Below are 20,808 nucleotides of genomic sequence, written 5' to 3' on the forward strand. Positions count from 1 at the left end.
TTTGATGAAGCACAGCAATGTGGTTAAACTGACCTAGAACTAAGGGTTCATTCCTAGGCTAGAGACACCTACTTGTACTTTTTAAAACTAATAGAAGAGCTGGATAGGAACTTTGTAGCTGGAAGCTGCTTGTTTGTTCCTGGCGGCCCTGACCAGAATAATCACACAGAAGCTATAGTAATTATAACATTGCTTGGTCTATTAGCTCAGACTTCTTATTAAGTAACTCTTACATCTTAAATTAATCCATTTTTATTAATCTGGGTATCACCATGAGGCTGCGGTTTATGAGTAAGTATCAGGGCATCTCTTTCCTTTGGCAGCTACATGGCATCTCTCTGACTTCACCGACTCTTTCTCTCTATATATATAGCTCGTCTATCCTGGCTATGTTCTGCCCTTCCATAAGCTAAATCATCTCTATTCATTAGCAATAAAAGCAAGACATATACAGAAGTACATCCCATATCAGGACTTTCTGTCATCTTGTGTCAGTGACAGAGGAATGAGGTTGTGGAGACCTGGCAGAGCTGAGACAAGTGGCTCAGGGGCAGAGTACCTCCTCAACATGCACAAGGCCTTGGCTTCCATCTGTGGCATCACAAAACAGGAAGTACGGGTTAGCAGAGTTCTTACCTCACCTCGTGAGGAAGAGACATTGTCTTTGGGAATTTGGGAAATGATGAATTATTATTGCCTTATAAACAGATAAGCAATTGGATCAAGGAAAAGAATCCATACTGGTTTGCATTGAGAAGGGAAGTTTGTTAAAATAGAAAGACCAAATAGGAGTGCCAGTGTTCACTTACTAGGGCAAAGTCACCTGATATGGCCGCAAGGAACGGAAACAGACTCAGGCTAAGGGACCACAGCAAGATAAAGGCTGTGACAATTTTATTGAGAGCAATCAGACTTTTATACCTTTATCAGAAACAGATCATAGTGGCAGTTGCCAGGATCAATGCAATTTGCTTGTCAGAAAACAATGAAGTTTGAAGGTTATACAGGGTACTCACGATTAATGTCTAATACCTATTGTCCTGTTAAATTTCCATGCTTCCTTGACTATTAGGGGGAACAAACAGAGAATTCAATATAGCCTGAATGTTTCACTGCCTGAGTGAGTGCACTCATCTCTTGGGAACTGGAAGGCACAGTGTACACCAGGAGCCATGGACTCTAACATGAAAAACCTATGACTCATGCCTCTCAAGGCAGCTAGGCCAAGGTAGTTTGATGGTTCCTTGCAAGCAAAGACAGAAAAAAAAGTTAAAATGATCCCACAGAGCTTAGACATTTGAGATACATCAGACACAGGGGCACTGTGCAGACATGGGTGAGGGCTTAGGAGGGCGGCCCAGAGACTGTCAATGGCTCTGAACATTCCATAGGATTAAAATATGGATAAACCGCATCAGGGAAGTTCGGTTCATAGAATCTATAGATGAGAGCTCCATGGTTGGAAACATCATAAAATGAGAGAGTGCAAGCTTCTCGGTCCAGGAAAACTCCAACATGACTGGGAGGACAATTCAGAGAGAGGAGCAAAACACTGGCATTGTGGGTGACAGAACACTCTTCAAAGGCATTATATACAGATCTGTTTCTCATCCCTATAACCCAGTAGCCATATTTGGGCTGATAATTTACATGCTGTTTATTATCAGAATTATCTATAGCTTCATACTCAGACCGATAATCATAATGTTTATCCTTAAAATATGATTTGGATCCCCAGCTAAAACCATAGTTTTTCTCATAATTTACATGTTGTTTAACACCACACTTATATTCGGTTTTGAAGCCCTGTTGGTTCATTGAAGGAAGCAGGGGTTTAGCACATTTTCCATCATTTATTCCCAGGAGCCAGGCATCACATCTAGACACGTCTACTTCCCAGTAATGTTTCCCTGAGTAGATAGCTGGATACCCTAGGACACCTAAATCATAGGACTCAGAAACTTGCAAATTACTTATATAACCACTTCCGTGTTGTATTTGTCTTTTGTCTTCACTAATGACAATGTTTTTATTGCAGAGTTCAGGCAGGGTCACGTGAACTGCAGAAAAATGAGACATATAAATTAAGAGTCACACGAGAAACAAGGTACTGCCTTTTCGGTGATATAAGGAGCAGAAGCCTAAGGAGAAAGTGAGGAGGAACATGGAGGAGCCAAGTTTAAAGTCAAGGAGAGGCAGATTGCTGTGCATATTGGGAGCAGTAACATAAAAAATAAGTATTAGTAGAGAAATATACTCTGAAAGACATTAAGACGAGAGAGGCTGATGGTGTGATTTCTCCTTACCCCAGTGGTGCTGGGCATCCTGGAGCCCTGAAATGATGAACATGCACAGCATTAAATGCAAGCAAGGGAATCAGAACATTAAAGTCAATGTGGGAGAAGATCTGGAAACTGTGACATAGGACAAGATGAATGATGATGTCCATTAAACATGGTGACATCACTCAGAGACATTTTCTGCTCTTCTCAGCTTCTCTACCCATGATCAGAGACATCACTCTCTATCCAGAGAGTGCAGCCCCAGCCACCCTTAGAGTCCCCCAAGTAACCACAGAATGGAGCTACTCTCACCTTGAAACACTTGCAGCATGCCCTTCAGATCCGGAGCTCGGAAGACCTTTCTCTGTTTTCTCGAGATGATTTCGGGCTGTTTCAGTCTTAAGTTCTGACTCCTAGGGACAAAATATTGACTTCCACATCTCAGACAGTGTGACATCTGACCACCATCAACTCCCTATCACTCCCTATCATTCTAACCATAGAGGTCCTGGAGCTCTCCTGAGAATTCTGAGCAGGGGGAGAGTGGGTAGATACTAACTCTGGAGACATGAGAGACACACTCATGACCCCTCCTGCTTAATTCCTATGTGATGTTGGGAAAGCTTTACTTCTCTGGAGCAGAGCTCCTCACTTGCACAACAAAATACTTGCTCCCTGAGTTTGTATCCTTCCCTCCTAGAGTCTTAAGAAATGACGAATTAGCGAATTTCAAAACAAATCAAACTTAGGTGGCTAAAAAATCTTATGTGGGTTGGGCATGGAGTCAGAAGCCTTTAATCCCTTTACTCGGGATACAGAGGCAGGTAGATCTCTGACATCAAGGCTGGCTTAGACTATAGAGTGAGTTCCATGTCCGTTAAGGCTACACAGAGAAACCCTGCCAGTAAAACAGCAACAACAACCGCAGCAGCAAAACAGACACACAACCAGACAGAGAGACACAAAGAAACAAACAATTAAATAAGTGGATAGATAAATAAGTAAATTTGTGTTTTCCAGGACAAACTAAAGTCAGGGTACAGAAGCTGCTCCTGGGTATAGAGTCATGGGGTGTGGAGAACCCACTGGAGAAAGCCAGTACTTCAAACACTTTCGTCAATCTGGACACTTTTGGCCAGCTTCTGACACTTCAGGTTCCTTTTTAAGAGATGACAGTTTTTGAAAACAAGACTTAAGTATCAAACTAATGCTGACGCTGAAAATCCAGACCTCAGCACGAGGCAGTCCCAGTCTGCCAGTAAGATGTATCTGCCCCTTACCTGACCTTAGTTGTAGCCTGACCTTAGAGCCTGACCTCAGTCCCAGCCATAGGGAGAAGCCAATCAGAGCCCAGCAACACCTGACCCCACAGGGCAAGGACAATGAGAAATAGACAAACAAAACCAGATGTCCTCATGCTGAGAATCAATGCTGCAACCTCTTACAGCTTGAGCCAACCCCAAGTGTGTAACTATGTCATTTTGGAGGGCTTGGGTCTGTAGCTATGCAGTGCAGGTTTGGAATTCCCCAAGCCCTCCTCATTTTGCCTGGCCACCATACGCCCCCCCCCCCTTTCTTTTGCATCGAATTTTGTCTCTTGGTGGTATTTTGGAGATCAGGACTTTGGACACAAGAACATGAGTTTGTTGCCAACAGCCTGGGTGTGATCTTTACACACAAAGGCACAGCTTTCCAGTCTTCTGAAGTATGTGGTTCACATGGAGCAGCTGTGCTCACTTTTCTATCTTCATGTGAAATACACAGACCCACAGGAATTTTTCCCAGTGTACACTTCTGTGAGCACTGCTGACAAGGAAGACATACCCTATCTAGGATGAATCTGTGAATCAAGTACCAGTGAGCTGCAGACAGAGCCAGACACAAGCACAGAGCACGGACAGAATGATGGAACCACAAGGAGTCTGAAAGCTCCTGTGGCTCCATTTGCCTCTTCCCACTGCTGAGCCTAACTCTGTGACTCCCCTTACCCAGACCCCTAAGAGAGAATCAAATCTGTCTCCAGTAGTTACAAAACATTCAGAGGCTGCCTTTCCCTACCACTTCTTCCTTCTTATTGTAATTTCAGAATAACATTTGTCTAAATTCCGCCAAACCTATGAGACATATATTCCAGCTGAATACTAAATCATTCTCAACAGACAATAGGACTGTTCATCCCTGAAAGCCCAAACATACCTTGTTAAAACACAATTCACCCCCTAGGGAAAAAGAACAAAACATAGTTAATAGCATGTACTGAATGTTCTTGTAAATCCTGTCACAGGCTCACTGGGTACAGAGACAGTGTCAAAGAGAATTATGCCCGTCACCCACTGTCCTCTAAGACATGATATACACACGATGCAGGGCTATTTACTTGGATTATATGTAAACTAATAGACTATTTTCTGTACTACAAGACTTTGGAGAACAAAGATGAATTAATTTGATCATTTGAAAACTTACATAGGATTTACTGTGTGTACAACTAAACACGTAGACAATGACACTATTCATGCCCCATGTTAGCTCTACATTACTTAACTTAAAACTAACATGTCTGAGAAGCTTATTTCTACATTATTTTAGTCATTTAGACACAATTTAATGTGTTTGTAATGAAGATTGTCTGATCCTTAAATCCAACTAATCAAATCTCTTGGTCTCTTTTTCTTCTCTTTCTGGTGTGGGATTCCCATCTGTATGCTGTGAATATGTTTTATTACCATTGGTTAAAAAAGAAACTGCTTTGGGCCTATGGCAGTGCAGAAAAGGGCAAGTCAGGAATTCTAAGCAGAGATAGAGGAGAAAAGAATGTAGAGTCAGGGAGACGCCATGTAACTGCCGAAGGAGACAGCCGCCCTAAACCATACTGGTAAACCACGAGTCTTGTGGTAAGATACAACACAATAGGAATTGGTTAATTTAAGATGTAAGAGTTAGTTAATAAGAAGCCTAAGCTGTTGACCGAGTGGCACTGTAATTAGTACAGTTTCTGTGTGATTATTTCAGGTCTTGGCAACTGAGAAACAAACAAGCAGTCTCTGACTACATCTCTCTGTAATTGTCCTGTCACGAAAAGAAATTAATCTAAAGAGACATGTGTGTCTCTCAATTTGACAGTTGTTCGAAACAATGACCCCTTTTAAAATGCGAATTTTTCCAGGAATCTCACACTGGGAGAAGTAAAACAGCTCTTGCCAGAGGGAGAGCTGTCCTCCTAAAAAGATTTCAAGCAGTTTTAATTACTTGCCAGGCCACCTTAACGTATGTGTATGCGACCCGATAATGACGGGAGAATGATATACAGGACTACATCTAGTAATGGATTGTACATATATGCATATATTTTGGCCAATTACCATTTGCTCTTTGGGTGTGGTTGAACCATCTAAGAACGTCCACCTTCCAAAGTTGAATTTGGTGTGGTTTAGACTTGCCCAGGACTGGGGTTCCTGTGACTTTAAATTTAAGGTATAGTGTATATTTTCCATTTTAAGCTGGGCATTTCTGTAGTTTCTTACTGTCTCCACCTTGGGCAGTTGTGGGTTTTACTTTGTAAATGCTGTTGGCCTGTAACTCATCATATAGACCAGACTGGCTTTGCACCCATGTAGCTTCATTTGCTTCTGCATTCCCACTACTGGGATCAAAGATGTGAGCCAGCACACCTGGTGGTAGGTTGGGAAGCTTATATTTAATTTTTATTGTGTGCATCTCATGTTTTGTTTTTGTGTATGATGAGAAGCTCTCAGGTTCTGGGATCATAGGCAGTAGATGCTTGGCTACACATGACTTTATTTATATAACATAAACCAAAAAAGTAGATTTCATAGAAAAAAATTCTGGGGAGAACTTATCATTCTAGTTATAGGTGAATTCTGATGTTCAAACTTGTCCTCATAGAAACATCTGTATGCTCATGTCCACTGAGTCATTTCATGGCAGATAAAATTGAGTCAACTGGAGAACTAATCAGATAAAAATGGATAAAATGATATGATAAGCATATAATGTTAAAATATTAGACATTCAAAGCAAGAAGTATTGCCATTTGTGGTAACTTAATGAACTCAGAAAATTTATGTTATACTAAACCAGCTGGGCACAGGACAAAACAACACTAAATGATATAATTATATATTTATCATGTACAAAACTTGACCTCACAATAGTAAGTATTAGAATTTGGGTCATCAGGGGTTGGAGGAAGAGAAAGGTGGGCAGATTCTTTGGTTAAGAGATGCAATTTCAGTCATGTAGAGTACGGTGGCTGTAGTTACTACCTACATTAACTAGCTTAGTTCAGCTGAATATGTCTAGTTCCATCTAAATATAAGTGATAACTGAGTGATATCAATAATAATTAAATCAACACAATGGAAACCAATAAATTAAAGGTGTATGATAAATTACCAGAACTACTAAGGTCTATAAAATTCACAACTGAGATGAAAGTAACAAATTCCTACAGAGATATCCAGTACCAGAATATGCCTTTGGTTTAAAGTATTTAAAAATGCCACAGCTATAAAATACAATAGAAATTTCATACCTGCAAGGATAGAGAAGACAACTTTCAGCTCAGAACTCAAAGACAAAGGAGGGAAACTGTCTGAGATCTTGGGTGGCAAGTCCCCTCCCACTGACCACACCACTGAATCAGAAGCAGTGGGGCTGAAATTCTCCAAACTAATATCAAATTCAGGTCAAATGACAAATGACTGTTGAATATGTTTCATGCATGCTCACATTGCAGTAGGAGAGTAACTACCCGTAATGCAACAGATCTCTCCAAGGTTCTCCTACTATACTTTATTTGATAAACTAAAACATGCAATTTCCCCTGGCCATCCAGGCATGTGATGATTTCCACAGCTTCTGAAACTGGTTCAGGAAAAGAGTTCAGGGAGAACCCAGAAAGCCCTACTGTCCTCCTCAGGGAGATCACAGCATCACAGAGGGAGGGAAATGGCTTCCAGGTGTCCTGACTCTCAGATGCTGGACCTCCTGCAGTCTTACCTGCAGCATCTCCATGGTTGAGCACTGCAAGCAATGCTCCAGATCTGAGATGACTTCTCTCACTGACTCCCTCTGCTTCTCCAGTTCATTTTGAGACACTGCCAGGATGTCCAGAATGTCTTCCTTCTCTTTCATCAGCTTCTGCAGCTCATTCTTCTCCTTGGAGTCCAGGAATTCCCACAGTCCTTTAAACTCCTTCTGAACGTTTTCTACCTCACTCTGTATTTGGTTCTTCAGGGATTAAAAAAAGGGGGGATTTGTTCAGACTGTCCTAATGGGACAGAGAGACAGAAAAAAAAGTTCTAATTGGGAGTTCTCATGGGAAATGAGCTTGGGTTGGGAATGCAGTCTTAGGGAAGCATCTGTCTCTTTTCAGGGTCTGTTCATGATATTCCAAAACACAGATCTTAGGTGACCTTTACCATCGTCATTTGAGCCAAATTGGGATGCAAGGCTGTGGCTCAGCTTTCACACATGTGTCCCTGATCTCTATCCCTGTCTGTATACTCCTCGTTCTGCCTCTGAACCCCTGAGAGAAGCTAACCCCAAAATAAAATTGTAACAGTTCCCACCCATCTTCCCAACAGTCAGAGTTCCAGAAAGCACCACAGGAGGAGTCCCAGGACTCAGCGCCATTCTCACCAGGCCCCTGCCATGCTGTCAGCTCCTCACACAGCCAGGCTCAGCTGTGATGCACTCTCTGTGCAGCCCCATCTCCAAGGGAACAGGCAGAGAGGACTTATCAAGGCCTCTTGTCCCCATCAGCCTCCAGGGAATGAAGAGCCAGGGAGCTTCTTGCCCAGGTCCCTCCCAGGCATCAGGCTAACTCCTAACGGAGTTACCACCTAAGGGTGGTAGGGTCCCCACTTGCCTCCCAGGAAGTTCTCTCCTTTTGAAGGTCATCATCCCACTGGTCACATCTTTTCTCATTAGCCATCTGCATCTCCATGGCAGCCTGGAGCTTCCCCTGTGGAGAGGAATTGTAGCAGAGTCAAGCTGTGTGCTTAGTAGGACAGCTGCTCCTAGCCAAAGGCCAAGAAACCCTTCTGGAAAGACAGGAGGTCTAAGACTGTACTCTTTTTTAATATCTTGTGCCATGATTTGTGCACATAAAGTAGGCAAATCTTCATCTTCAGCTCAATCAATTTTTGCATTTATGCACACACAGTCCCAAACAAAGACACAGAAATGTGTCTCAGTCAGTCATCCCACCAAGTACAAAGTGGTTACTTTCATTCTGTTTTCAATAAACTGGAATAATTTTGTTATGTTTTCTGGTCTTTCCTATAAATATATACATACCTCATATGCCTTACTGTTGACACACGTACCTTTTTTGTTTAAAAAAAACTGGATCTTACTATGTAGCCCTGGCTGTCCTGGAATTTCTGTGTATACCTGTATAACCTCAAACACATCATTTCTGGGACTGGGCCAAGCCCTATCCTACTGGTCACATGCACTTCTTTTTGTCATTTCATTTTTCTTTTATGAACTGTAGTTTTTTTCTGTATTCAATATTTTTGCTTCACTGCAATTTTTTTCATAAAATATATTTTGTTTACAGATTTCCTTGCCTGTATACCTCCCAGTTTCTTTCTACCTCCCCTCCCATTCAGATACATACCCAGTATGTCTCTTGCTAAGAAAGAAATAGTCATCTAAGGAATGATAAGGGAATAAAAATAAATACAATAAGAAATACTTTGGAATTTGACAAAACAAAAAAACTAGAAAATGAGCAAAATGAAAAACAAAAGAAATGCATATGGATGCAGAGACACACAGGTTTCCAACACATGGGAATCCCATAAAACCCCAACCTTTAACATAAAAACAAAGGAACTGTAGAGTAGAAAAAGCAAAAACCAAAAATGAAACTAAACAAACAAAATACCAAAAATCCCTCCAAAACAAAAAACCTAACAACAACAACAAGACAAACATAGCAATAAAATGAAACACCCCAGTATTGTTTGACATCCATCAATTGTAGGTGCTTAAGTAGGAAGAGAAGCTCACTAATCTGCTAAGTCTTCATTTTCCAAAGTAGCAGAGAGGTGAGTTGGGTCTCTTGGAAAGGACTGACACCCAGGTAGCTCACTCCAGTTACTTTATTTAACCATGTACAAGGTTAATAGGGCTGGGAAAGGTTCCAATTAATGAAGTTATCTTGCTCTTGCTACCTTTAATTTGTAGTAAAGTGGGCCTATTGTTCATTTCCTGGCTACCCAGTAGCTCAGACCTGAAATAATCACACAGAAAATGTATTATTTAGATTACTGCTTGGCCCATTAGCTCTAGCTTCTTATTGGCTAACTCTTACATACTAATTTAACCCATCTCCATTAATGTGTGCATCATCATGAGGTCGTGGCCTACCAGCAAAGTTTCAGTGCGTCTGTCTCCAGTGGCAGCTCCATGACTTCTTCCTCACTCTGCCTTCTTCCTCTCAGCATTCAGTTTAGTTTTCCGTTGCCTAGCTACGTTCTGCACAGCTATAGTTCCAAAGCAGTTTCTTTATTCATTAATGGTAGTCACAGCAAACAGAGGGAAATCCCACACCAGAAAGGAGATACCCTACACAAATCTTAGCTTTGTTTGACTATGGCTAGCAATAATCAAAAGTAAGTAAGACCTCCAGCTCTTCCAGAAGTGTTTTAGGACCGAGTATGGTGCAGCTGCAAACTCTCATTTAACACAAAGTATAGATTCCCCAGGCAACATTCTTCAAAGTTTAAACACGCTCAGAGCAATTTCTCTGCCTTACTGATTAACACAAACATAGCAAAGGCTTTGATGAAACATTTCACTCAAAGTCAGACATAAAGGCTTAACTGTACATATCACCAAAGTCCAGACTTAACCTTATGAGAGAAAGAACCTCCAAATATGGGTTCCCTTAATGTGGTTTAGTCATCAGTCTACTGCTGAGAAGGGGAGCTATAAAAATAGTTCATTTCCACATTGATATTCCATTGGAGAAAAGTAAGTTTTCATTTACAAGTAGCTATCAATTAGAGATTGCTTCTTGGTTAGGGATGGGTCATGTGCCTACTTCTCCAATCTTGAGAATCCCATCTGGTGCAAACCCTTGCAGGCCTGGTGCATGTTGCAACAGTCTCTGGTGTGGGACAAATGTCTACATTCTTGGACTTAACTCCTGCAGGAACTGGGTAGGACAGAAACCCTCCAACAAATGGTGCCAATGTGTGGATGCCTGTATCCACATATAGCTTGACAGAGCTTGGGAAGTAATTCTAGACAGAAAAGAATAGAGTTAAGCATGGCTTATTGATAGCAGCATTTTCTTAGGTGGGCTCTGCTTGCTAGAGGCAATCATTTAAGAGTGGCTTCCTGACTCAGCTTTAGCTGCAAAACCCTGCAGCTCTTTAAGAGGTCCTGCCACAAAACACTTAAACAGTGTTGATGAAAAGCTGACCACATGCTTTTTGGTTTCCATCCATATCATGAAAAAAAGCCATGGTATTTTAAAATGCCAGCTTTCTGGGCTGTTTTGCCAGGAAAAACTGACTCTCTCAGGCAGGTGGTCTGACTACGGAGCATTTGAATGTGGTCTGTGAGCACACTGCTGAAGCTTGCTTGCTGGCAGGGACCTTGAAATGCCATAGAGTTGTGGCAATAAACTTGGCTTCAGCCGGTACCTCTGCCATGAGGCTGGAATCTCAGAAAGCTAAGAAATGGGCTGGATCCAGCCATCAAAGCCAAGGCTTTAATCCTACGCATATTGCTTAGCAAATTAAAGACTCATGTGGTCAGAAAAAGAAAGATATACAGTAAAGATAGATTCAAAGACAAAAAAAAACCCTTTAAATGTTTTACTGTGTTTAAAAATATATGTAGGCTTGAGAGAAAAAAGAAAAAAAGAGAGTAGTTGGGTTGGTGGCACACACCTTTAATCCCAACACTTGGGAGACAGAAGCAGGCAGACCTCTATGAGTTCAAGGTGTTGTGGCACACACCTTTAATACCAAAACTTGGGAGGCAGAGGCAGACAGATCTCTGTGAATTTAAGGTGTGGTGGCACACACTGTTACAAGGAGTGGTGGCCCCTTGTTTATCCCTGCTGTCTGGCTAGCTTAATTCCTGAAATAACCACAAAGAAACTGTATTCAGTAAAACACTGCTTGGTCCATTATCTCTAGTTTCTTATTAGCTAATTCTTACATCTTAATTTAACCCATTTCTATTCATCTGTGTATCACCACATGACTGTGGCTTACTGGCAAGATTCTAACCAGCGTCTGTCTCAGGCAGGAGATCCCTGGCATCCCTCACTCTGCCCTTCTTCCCAGCATTCAGTTCTGTCTTCTCTGCCTACCTAAGTTCTGCCCTATCAGGCACAAAGCAGTTTCTTTATTCATTAACCAATGAAAGCAAGACATGAACAGAAGAACCTCCTACAACAACACACCTTTAATCCCAGCTTTTTGCAGGGCAGAGGCAGGCAGATCCCTGTGAGTTCAAGGACAGTCTGGTCTACAGAGTAAATTCCAAAACAAAGATACACAAAGAACCTGTCTCAAAAAGCCAAAAATTAAAAATAAATGAAATAGAGGTTAAAATAAAGTTACCTAAAGATAAAAAAATACCCAGAGAGTCAGGATACTCTATGTTATTATGTTCCCTTTGAATTGTTTGAATGCTGAGGAAAGAGCAACAGCTGCTAAAAGACATTTATTTATAAATGTTGCTGAATTAATCCTAGAAAGATATTTTGAAAATACCTTGACATCAAAATTGAAGTCAGAAGGTATGTTACTTTGGAGAAGAGAATTTACTTTTGTTTCTACAGGATATAAGAGGCTATGGATTCATTCTGAGTTAAGAAAAATCAGATTTGATCAAAGAAGACTACCTGAGAAATCTTTGGTAGGAACAGATGGCCCAGATGTCAGAGTTCTACATCCAGAACAGATTCAAGATGCTGCTCGAGATGATCAAGTCTCACAAGATACTCCAGTCAGGACTTGATAATAATGCTAAATTTTCTTTAGGTTTCCATAAGATTATCAGCACCCCCAACCAACAGGAAGCAGCCTGAAAAACTACACCTATATTCCCCCAAAATGGACAAAGGTCACCTTATCTCTGTCTCCTAAAGGTTAGCTCAGTTCACATCTGTTGTTTATCAGGACTGACCAGGACACCATTCTCAATTTATAGGGGGGTGTTCTGGTCTTGTAAATGAAACAGCCAGTCGTAAAATGACCTAAGCTTCCCAAACATCTGAGAAAACAGCTCCCTGTGAGTAAATGATCCTTGATCTGTTGGGAAAGCTGCTGATGGTATGTTCTCATTCTCCCAGACTTGCAACTATATATATATATATATATATATATATATATATATATATATATATATATATATAATATATATATACACACACATACATATACATATATACATATATATATATATTCCTTATTTTTGGAATCCATATTTATTTATTTCTTGGACTCTTCTCTGGCCAGTCAGCATTTATTTAAAATATGATTGTCAGAATATAATTGACAAATTGACATTTGTCCCACTCCATTTCCCCTCTTCCTAAAAAAAAGCCTTCTGAATCTAATAATCTTTGTTTAGCTTTTCTCCTGACCATAGTCAGATACTGTCTCTGTTATGGACAACTGGTGCCACAGCAGGGTATTTTATGGGATACATCTGGTCAAGAGATTAGCTGACCGGACTAAGATCTCAGACCTCCTTATCACAACGGTCAAATTGATGAAGTATACCTTGCGAGAAAACCTAGGAACAGACAAATGGGACTGGCCCCAAGATGACCCAAGCCCCTACCAATAGAATTACTGTTACTAAGCACCCCCCCAAGTAACCTGTAAACCTATAAAAGCTGAATAAAAAGTTGGATTGGGGTAATCAGTTGGCGAGACCTGCTGATTCACCCACAGACGCCTGTGAAATTAATAAAATAACCTCTTGCTAATTGAATCTGTTGGTTCGGGTTATTGAGTTAAGGGGGGGAATCGCCACCCTTGAAAACGAGGGTCTTTTTAGCCAGTAGCCAGGCAGAAAATATAGGTAGGACAATGAGACAGGAAGTAGCAGAGGGTCAATGAGAACAGGAGAATTTTGGGAGGAAGGAAGCCCATTCCTGGGAGTCCTGACCAGCCACAGAAGAAGCAAGATGTGAGTGCCTCGCTGAAAAAGGTACTGAGCCATGTGGCTAACATAGACAAGAATAACGGGCTAATATAAGTTATGAGTTAATATGAAGCCTGACTAATGGGCCATTCACTTTATAACTAAAGTAGACCTCTGTGTGATTTATTTGGGACTTAATGACTGCTGGAACAGGGCAGGACAGAAAACTCAGTCAACAAGTCTCCATGAGTCTATATGTGGGCTCAAAAAAAACCACAAAAAAACTAACTCAGAAAACATAGATCCAACATAGAACTTGCCTCTGTGCATCTCACTATGGAAATTTTCCCCCTTTTCCCAGATGTTTCAACTGCCACATACACATTCTCTTCACTGCTGTATGTCAATCATTTACTAGTTACATGGTTGGATGTCACTGGACTGGATTTTAGGTAGTATGAATGAATCTGACATAAACAATGAAGGACAATAAAGATGGAATAAATTACCTGTTCTACAACTGGCTTTTCTTTATCATTGACTCAAATTCATAGGGACAGTTACAAAACAGATTTTCCATCTTAATATTTGTACTCCAGGTTGATTCTTATACAATTAAGTGGAATAAACCATCATGTCCTTTTAGGACTCTAAATAGAATGATGTAACAACCCCAAAGTCTATGATGTCCAGGTAACTGACCTGTCACACCAAGTGGAGATTTCCCATCAGTTACTGTCCCACTTCCTACCTTGTACTTATTGGCCACCTCTTCAATGAGAGCTGTTTGGTGACCACGGTGCTCCTGAGATCGCTCACAAAGCCAGCAGATGGCCACCATGTCCTTCTCACAGAAGAGCTGGAGTTTCTCTTCATGTTGTGCACAGACATTCACCTTCTGCTCCTTCTCTGGGCTGGACTTGAACTCCTTGAGCCTCTCCACTATGTTGGCCACATGCCAATTAGGCCTCAGATTTCCAAACAGGTAACTATCTCGGCACACAGGGCAGATGCCCTCCCCTTCTTTGCCTTTGCTGGACTCATAGTTCAGAGTGATGCAGGCTCGGCAGAAGATGTGGTTACAATTGGCACTCACAGGGTCTTTCAGAAGCTCTAGGCAGATAGGGCAGGATACCTCCTCCTTGATCATTTCTAGGACTGATGAGGCCATTGTTGCTGTGATGCTGAGTCTGTCTGTCTGTACTCCAGACACTTCTGCTCAGGTACCTGAGAGACTGGGAGGATGAGAAGGGGACACGTTAGAAAAGGAAAATCAGTACAGAACTGTGAAGAGGTCAATGAATACCCTCGATGATAAGGGAAAAGAACAAAGGAGAGAAATACAGAGAGAAGTTCAGTGACATGGCAAAGGAGAATGCTGTCATACTTTCAAGTCCTCTGCTATATTTCATCCAAAATGACTAATTTCAGATGCAGGATTGTCATTTCCTTTCACTGAAAACCAGGAAGATTGTGTTTCCTTCCATCAGCCTCGGGTAACCGACCTTCTGTCCTTCCCTTTCTTTTCCTGAACAAAATCACATCTTCAGTGTTACAAGCATCAAACTACTCACGTCTCCCCCACTGTACTTTCTCTTTCATCAGCACCAGTCAGTGTGACTCTCTGATCCTCTGCTTCCCAGTCGCTTACCAGACTGACGTGGAGTGTACACAGTCCATCTCCTGATTCACATAGGCAACAATTTTTCTTATTGTTTAAGAGTGTGTATTACTCTGTAGAAGATCCTAGTTGACTTCCTGGCACCCACATGAAGCAGGTCACAACTACTTGCAACTCCAGCTTCAAGGAATCAACCAGCTGTTATTATCCCAACCATCCTTTCAAATGTGTATACACACAGGCAGGCTCAAAAATATACAACTCAAAACAAAATGAAATGTTTACTTGTTTTGTGTTTTTCTTTCCTTTTTTTGTAAGTCCAGTAGAGTTTGGATTTTACCCTAGGCTTCTGGGCTATGTAGTTTCTGGTTCTTGGTCTGCCCACACAATATCTGGTATGGGTTCATTCCCTTGGTGTAGGCCTTAAGTCAAATCCGAGCTTGGTTGGCTACTGCCACCAGTTTTGTGCCACTACTGCCCTAGCATATCTCACAGGCAGGACAGACTGTAGGTGAAGGCTTTGTGACTTGGTTGGTGTTTGAATTTCTTTTGGTAGCCTGCAGAGGATCTTCGTTCACCAGAGAGACTAGAATGTAGAGGTGAAGGCTCCATGTAGGCACTAGCTCAACTTTTTCATGTTCAGTGAATTCTGTGGGTGTGCTCCTAGGCAAGGAGAGTTCACTGTCAGTTTCTAGAGGGCAACCCTTTGCCTTATAAAGCATGATTAATAAAAACTCAGAGACAAATATTGAGATTCAATCAGAAGATCAGAAAAGCGAAACAGCCAGTGACTGGCTCTTACCTCTATCTCAGTCCTAAATGGTGATCCTGCTTCCAGGAATCTCAGGAAGAGCCTGAGCCTGAGCTATTACCTCCGTTTTATAATCCTCTTTAATTCTCGGTTTACAGGCAAGCACAACTACTGCTTGGTTTCTTTTTTTAAAAAGATTTATTTATTTATTTATTTATTTATTTATTTATTTATTTATTATGTATGCAACATTTTGCCTCCATGTTTGCCTGCATGCCAGAAGAGGGCACCAGATCTCATTACAGATGTTTGTGAGCCACCATGTGGTTGCTGGGAATTGAATTCAGGACCTCCGGATGAGCAGCCAGTGCTCTTAACTTCTGAGCCATGTCTCCAGCACCTACTGCCTGGTTTCTATGGCAAACTAGTGTGGCTACTGGGATTAAAGGTGTGTATCATTGTTCCTTTGTCTGTAAGGGTGGCCAGTGGGGCTGTTTTACTCTCTGATTTTCAGTCAAGCTTTAGTTATTAAAATACAAATCAAATCCACTACAGTCTTTTCAACAGCTTCGGTTGTTTGGGGTTTTCCATGTGATTCCCTTGGTCAACAATTCTATTGAATGCAACCAAATCCCACTGCTGGAAGCCTTGTTAGGTGACAAGGGATTGCCTGTTGGGACTCCATATCCTCCATTAGTAGGGGACCTCATTAGGATTTCTTAATATATTTTAGGACATGTCCATTGCACTAGGTTGCTGTATCATCCTTCAAATACTCCCCCATTCCAGCAAAATTTATCATTTTTTTTTTAAAAAAAGACACTAAGTAAAAAAAAAAAACCACTAGGTTCATTCAGTTCAAACAATATGGCTGGGGTATGTGACAGATAAGGAAAACTTCATTCTGTGTAGACATCCATTCTATATTCCTAAAAGAGAAGCTCCTGGCTACTCTCACTCCTTGCTACCCTCTCCCAAATTGTAAATGTGCTGTTAGATAATTAACTACTTAGTCTGGCTTTGGCAATGCACTTACTGCTGTGTGAGAGAGCTTCTCACAGCTGAGGGAGTACAAGCAGTTTCTCAGTCAGCTACACATTCCACACAAATGAGATAACTGGCTGCCTACCTTAAAACACCCCTCCTCCAGTCTCATGTGTGATAAGCCTTTGATTTGTCCTTTAGGCTGTTGTTGGCCTACTAGGAGTAATTAATAAATCCAGGTAATTATAATTTAAGTTGAGTCTGTGGTCTTTTCCTGGTGAATTCGAGCTCAGTAATGTTATGCCCAAATCCGCGAAGTCCCCACAAAATCCAACAAGGAAACCAAAAGTCCCATATGTAAAAGCAAAGAGCCTTTATTTTAATAAAGTCTGCAAACTCGATCTCTCTGCATGTCTGACATATTGGAATAAACATAGAGTCCCAAGCTCAATTAGAATTGGGTTTTTATAGTAGTAAGGTGGGGGTGAGGGGTCTCTGAGGTTCAGGACTTCTGATTGGATGACATTTGTCTAGTGTTGTCCTGGTGAATGTATGCTGGCAGGTAATCCTATTTACAGTTTTGAATGGTCTGTTCTTGGGTGGTGATTGGGTAATCTCAGCTTGTGATTCCTCCTGCAACCAGGCATTACTTTAGGGTAAACTGCTGAAACTCAGTCCTCTTATTAAATTTATGGATGGCCAGAGTTCTCTGGCAGGTGATAATGGTTGGAAGAAAAGAACTTCCTTTGGGTGACCTGCCCACACTTAGCTTATCATGGCTGGCCCCCACAGTAACACGTAAAACACTTTTTTTATTTATTCATTTTTTATTGTGCTTCCATCTTGACCACAGTTTCACCTCCCTCCTCTTCTCCTAGTCCTACTCCCAAGCTCTTCCCTTCCATCCTCCCATCAACTCCTCCTCCCATTGTGTTCATCAAAGGGCAGGGCTCCCATGGATGTCAACCTGCCATGGCCTATCAAGTTGCAGGTAAAAGCATTTTTTTTATGATGAAACTTCAAAGTACTGAAATCATATGAAAAATGGTTCTTTTTCCAAATAGGCTGTGCAAACAAATTTTCCCAGGACTCATTTACAAAGTAGCGTTTTCTAGAACAACTTAATGTGTATTCACTATATGCTCGCAAGTTTAAAACCTGGAGAACTCTAATGTGTGCATTGTAGTATCTCATAACATATGGCAGTAAAGAGAGTCAATGGCTAAGATCAGGCAGGAGGGGTCCACAACTGATGAAGAGCAGAGGAGATCAAAGGGAAAGAGGATGGCCTCATGACAGTCCTCCAAGTCAACCTGGACAAAGGAAGCCTGGCCCTTGTCCTCTGGTGTCTACATTAGCTTGGGTGGAGCTGGGATTCCCTGTCCTTTCGTGGTTCTCAAGATCTTCCCAACAACAGATATCTTTCAGTCTTTATAGCATTAAAATCAGTAAGGATCTTGTGCTGTTCCTGAAAGGCAGAAATGTCCTGGGGCTGCAGTGTTCACCTGTAACCCCAGTGTCTAGGAGGGTGGCACAGGGCATTTAGATGAGGCTAGCCTGGGCTATATAAGGGTACCGTGTCCCAAACGAGAAGAAAGGCTGTGACTTCAATAAGTGTGGGATTCCAGTGTTCTCACTCACAGTCTCTTTCTTCCCCTGCCACCTCCTCTGTCTCTTTACATGGAATCGAATCCTACGCCAAGCGCAAACTTGAAGGTTCCTGCCAACTCACTAACTGCACCATGAAAATCAAGAACACCATTTGGGTCTTTCTTTCTTTGCTTCTTTCTTTCTTTGCTTCTTTCTTTCTTTCTTTCTTTCTTTCTTTCTTTCTTTCTCTCTCTTTCTTTCTTTCTCTCTCTCTTTAACAATTCTCTACACACTTGAGACTTTAAACAGTACAAGTAAATGTACTAGAGGCTACAGAAAGACAGAAGCAAAGGGACGGACAACATAGAACCATCCGTAAATACACTATTACACAGCGAGACCTTCAACTCCACATTCAGACACCACTCTGGCTTTACTCAAACTGTGCAATTTGAAAATTTTCTTTCTCAAGGCCACTTCTCCCTCTGCCACCCCTCCCCCAGCATTCAGCAAGGAGCCAGCAGTTCTTTCCTGGCCCTTATCAGTTTCAAATTAAACTCACCAGAACAAAGAGTGTTTTCTTCCAAATTCTGCCCTCTAGATTTGCTCTCAAGCCTTCAGACACCAACCAAGAGATCCCGAATCTGTGGAGAGGAGCAAATGGAGGCCACAGTGTCCTGAGGACTTGGTCTCTAAGTTTGATGTCTGCCGAGCAAGAAGAGAAATGAAAGTTAAGACTTTTAGGGCTGAAACTGAGAAAGAGAAACTAAATAACTACCAGCCAATGGGATGCTAGCATATTGGTATCTGGGGTTTTACCATCAGAGGAAGTCAGTTCCCCTACCTCAGCTCTGCCTTCCCGGAGCTTAGGACACAGTGCTACAGGAAGTTGTCAGGTTACTTGTTCAGGCTCATGTTACATCTAAAAATGTCTTGATCCTCTGGAAAAAAAAGCCTTCGCCATGGAGGAAGCTGCAGTTCAGGGCAGCTGCTCACAATCAAGATTCCCACCCAGCAGGGACAGGATGGGAGGAGCCCCATGCAGAGCCCTGCAGAGACACTTCCCACCCTCACAGCAGTGAAACTAGCAAACTGCAGAGGGCTCTCCAGCTGCCCAGGGGTGTCCTGCTGATTAGGTGTTCTGTTGCTGCCCAGAGCAGGGCCTCTTCCCAGTGCTGATCTGATACATTCATTACATCCCTTCCAGGAATCCCTCCCCACAATGGCTCTATAGGCTCCATATGAGTTAGGATTTCTATTACAAACCTCTGATATTGACTCAGCATCCCTTGAATTAGAAGTTGAAATTTTGTAGGGCTCAGAACGAGATGAGATTCAGTTGGTACCCTGCCTGCCCAGCAATCCTGGAACCCTGGCATGGATTCTGAGTGGCAGGAAACCAGATGTGGTGGCATATAGGTATGTAGTCTGCCTTAGTTTTCTATTGCTGTGAAGAGATACTATGGTCATACACATGATGATGACAAATAAAGGAGAACATTTAATTAGGCCTGTCTTACATTTCAGAGGTTTTGTTCAGTAGTATTTAGCACAGTTCGAAGCATCGCAGCTTGAAGACAGACATGTTGCAGTGACAGCTGTGCCCTTGCAAGAGCAGGCAGGAGGAAGAGAGTGAGCTACTTTGCCTGTGATGTTAGATTCACATCTGTATGCTGCGAATAAAGAAGCTCTTCAGCCTATAGCAGGGCAGAATATAGCCAGGCTGGAAGATATCTAGAGAGAAAGTAGGCAGAGTCAGAGAGATGCCATGTAGCTGCTGAAGGAGACAGACGCTGGAAGGAACCTTACTGGTAGGCCACCACCTTGTGGCAATACAAAATAACAGGAATGGGTAAATTTAAGATGTAATAGTTAGTTAATAAGAATCCTGAGCTAATAGACCAAGCAGTGTTGTAATTAATATTGTTTCTATGTGATTATTTTGTATCTAGGTGGCTGGAAATTAAAGAGCAGTCTCTGCCTACAGGCCTGGCTGGAGCTACTGAAACCCCAAAGCTCTTGCTCAGGACACATTTCCTTCTACAATGCCAAACCTTCTCAAACAAAGTCCCACCTACTGACAGTGTTCCTTACTGCCCATGAACCAACTGAATCATTTTCATCCTGACTATCACACTGTGGTAAACACCATGTCTGGGGCATTGTATGATTCAGGACAGTGTTTGATTTGGGTCTTACAGGTTCAAAGGGTTAGGGATCATGACCACCACAGTGGGGAACATGTTAGCAGGCAGAGAGGCACAGTGACTGTGATGGCTATTCTTCCTTGTCAACCAGAGTCCATCTGAAATTAACTAAAACACAATGACTAGGCACCTGTGAGAGACTTTTCCTTAATTAAATCATTTGAATTGGGAAAACCCACATCTAATCCAGATCTTTGAGGCAGTAAATACTCCCTTAATTTA

The 20,808-nt window shown here is 41.8% G+C and overlaps 1 protein-coding gene across 2 annotated transcripts; it reads right to left on the minus strand.

The window, feature by feature from the left end:
- Positions 1 to 861: 861 nt before the first annotated feature.
- Positions 862 to 19,402, minus strand: LOC119821348 (tripartite motif-containing protein 30A-like). Of its 2 annotated transcripts, XM_038340335.1 has the most exons (10): positions 19,224 to 19,402; positions 18,942 to 19,084; positions 15,085 to 15,717; positions 14,185 to 14,668; positions 8,176 to 8,271; positions 7,305 to 7,535; positions 4,479 to 4,501; positions 2,595 to 2,695; positions 2,307 to 2,333; positions 862 to 2,060 (listed from the first exon to the last, which is right to left on the minus strand). In XM_038340335.1, the coding sequence occupies exons 4-10, from the start codon at positions 14,602 to 14,604 to the stop codon at positions 1,345 to 1,347; spliced, it is 1,614 nt and encodes a 537-aa protein (XP_038196263.1). In that variant the 5' UTR covers positions 14,605 to 14,668; positions 15,085 to 15,717; positions 18,942 to 19,084; positions 19,224 to 19,402; the 3' UTR covers positions 862 to 1,344. The 2 variants fall into 2 exon arrangements, with proteins under 2 accessions (XP_038196263.1, XP_038196254.1); XM_038340326.1 differs by lacking the exon at positions 15,085 to 15,717.
- Positions 19,403 to 20,808: the final 1,406 nt, after the last annotated feature.

Source organism: Arvicola amphibius, chromosome 1 (assembly GCF_903992535.2).
Source record: "Arvicola amphibius chromosome 1, mArvAmp1.2, whole genome shotgun sequence".
In the NCBI taxonomy this organism is placed as follows: Eukaryota; Metazoa; Chordata; class Mammalia; order Rodentia; family Cricetidae; genus Arvicola; species Arvicola amphibius.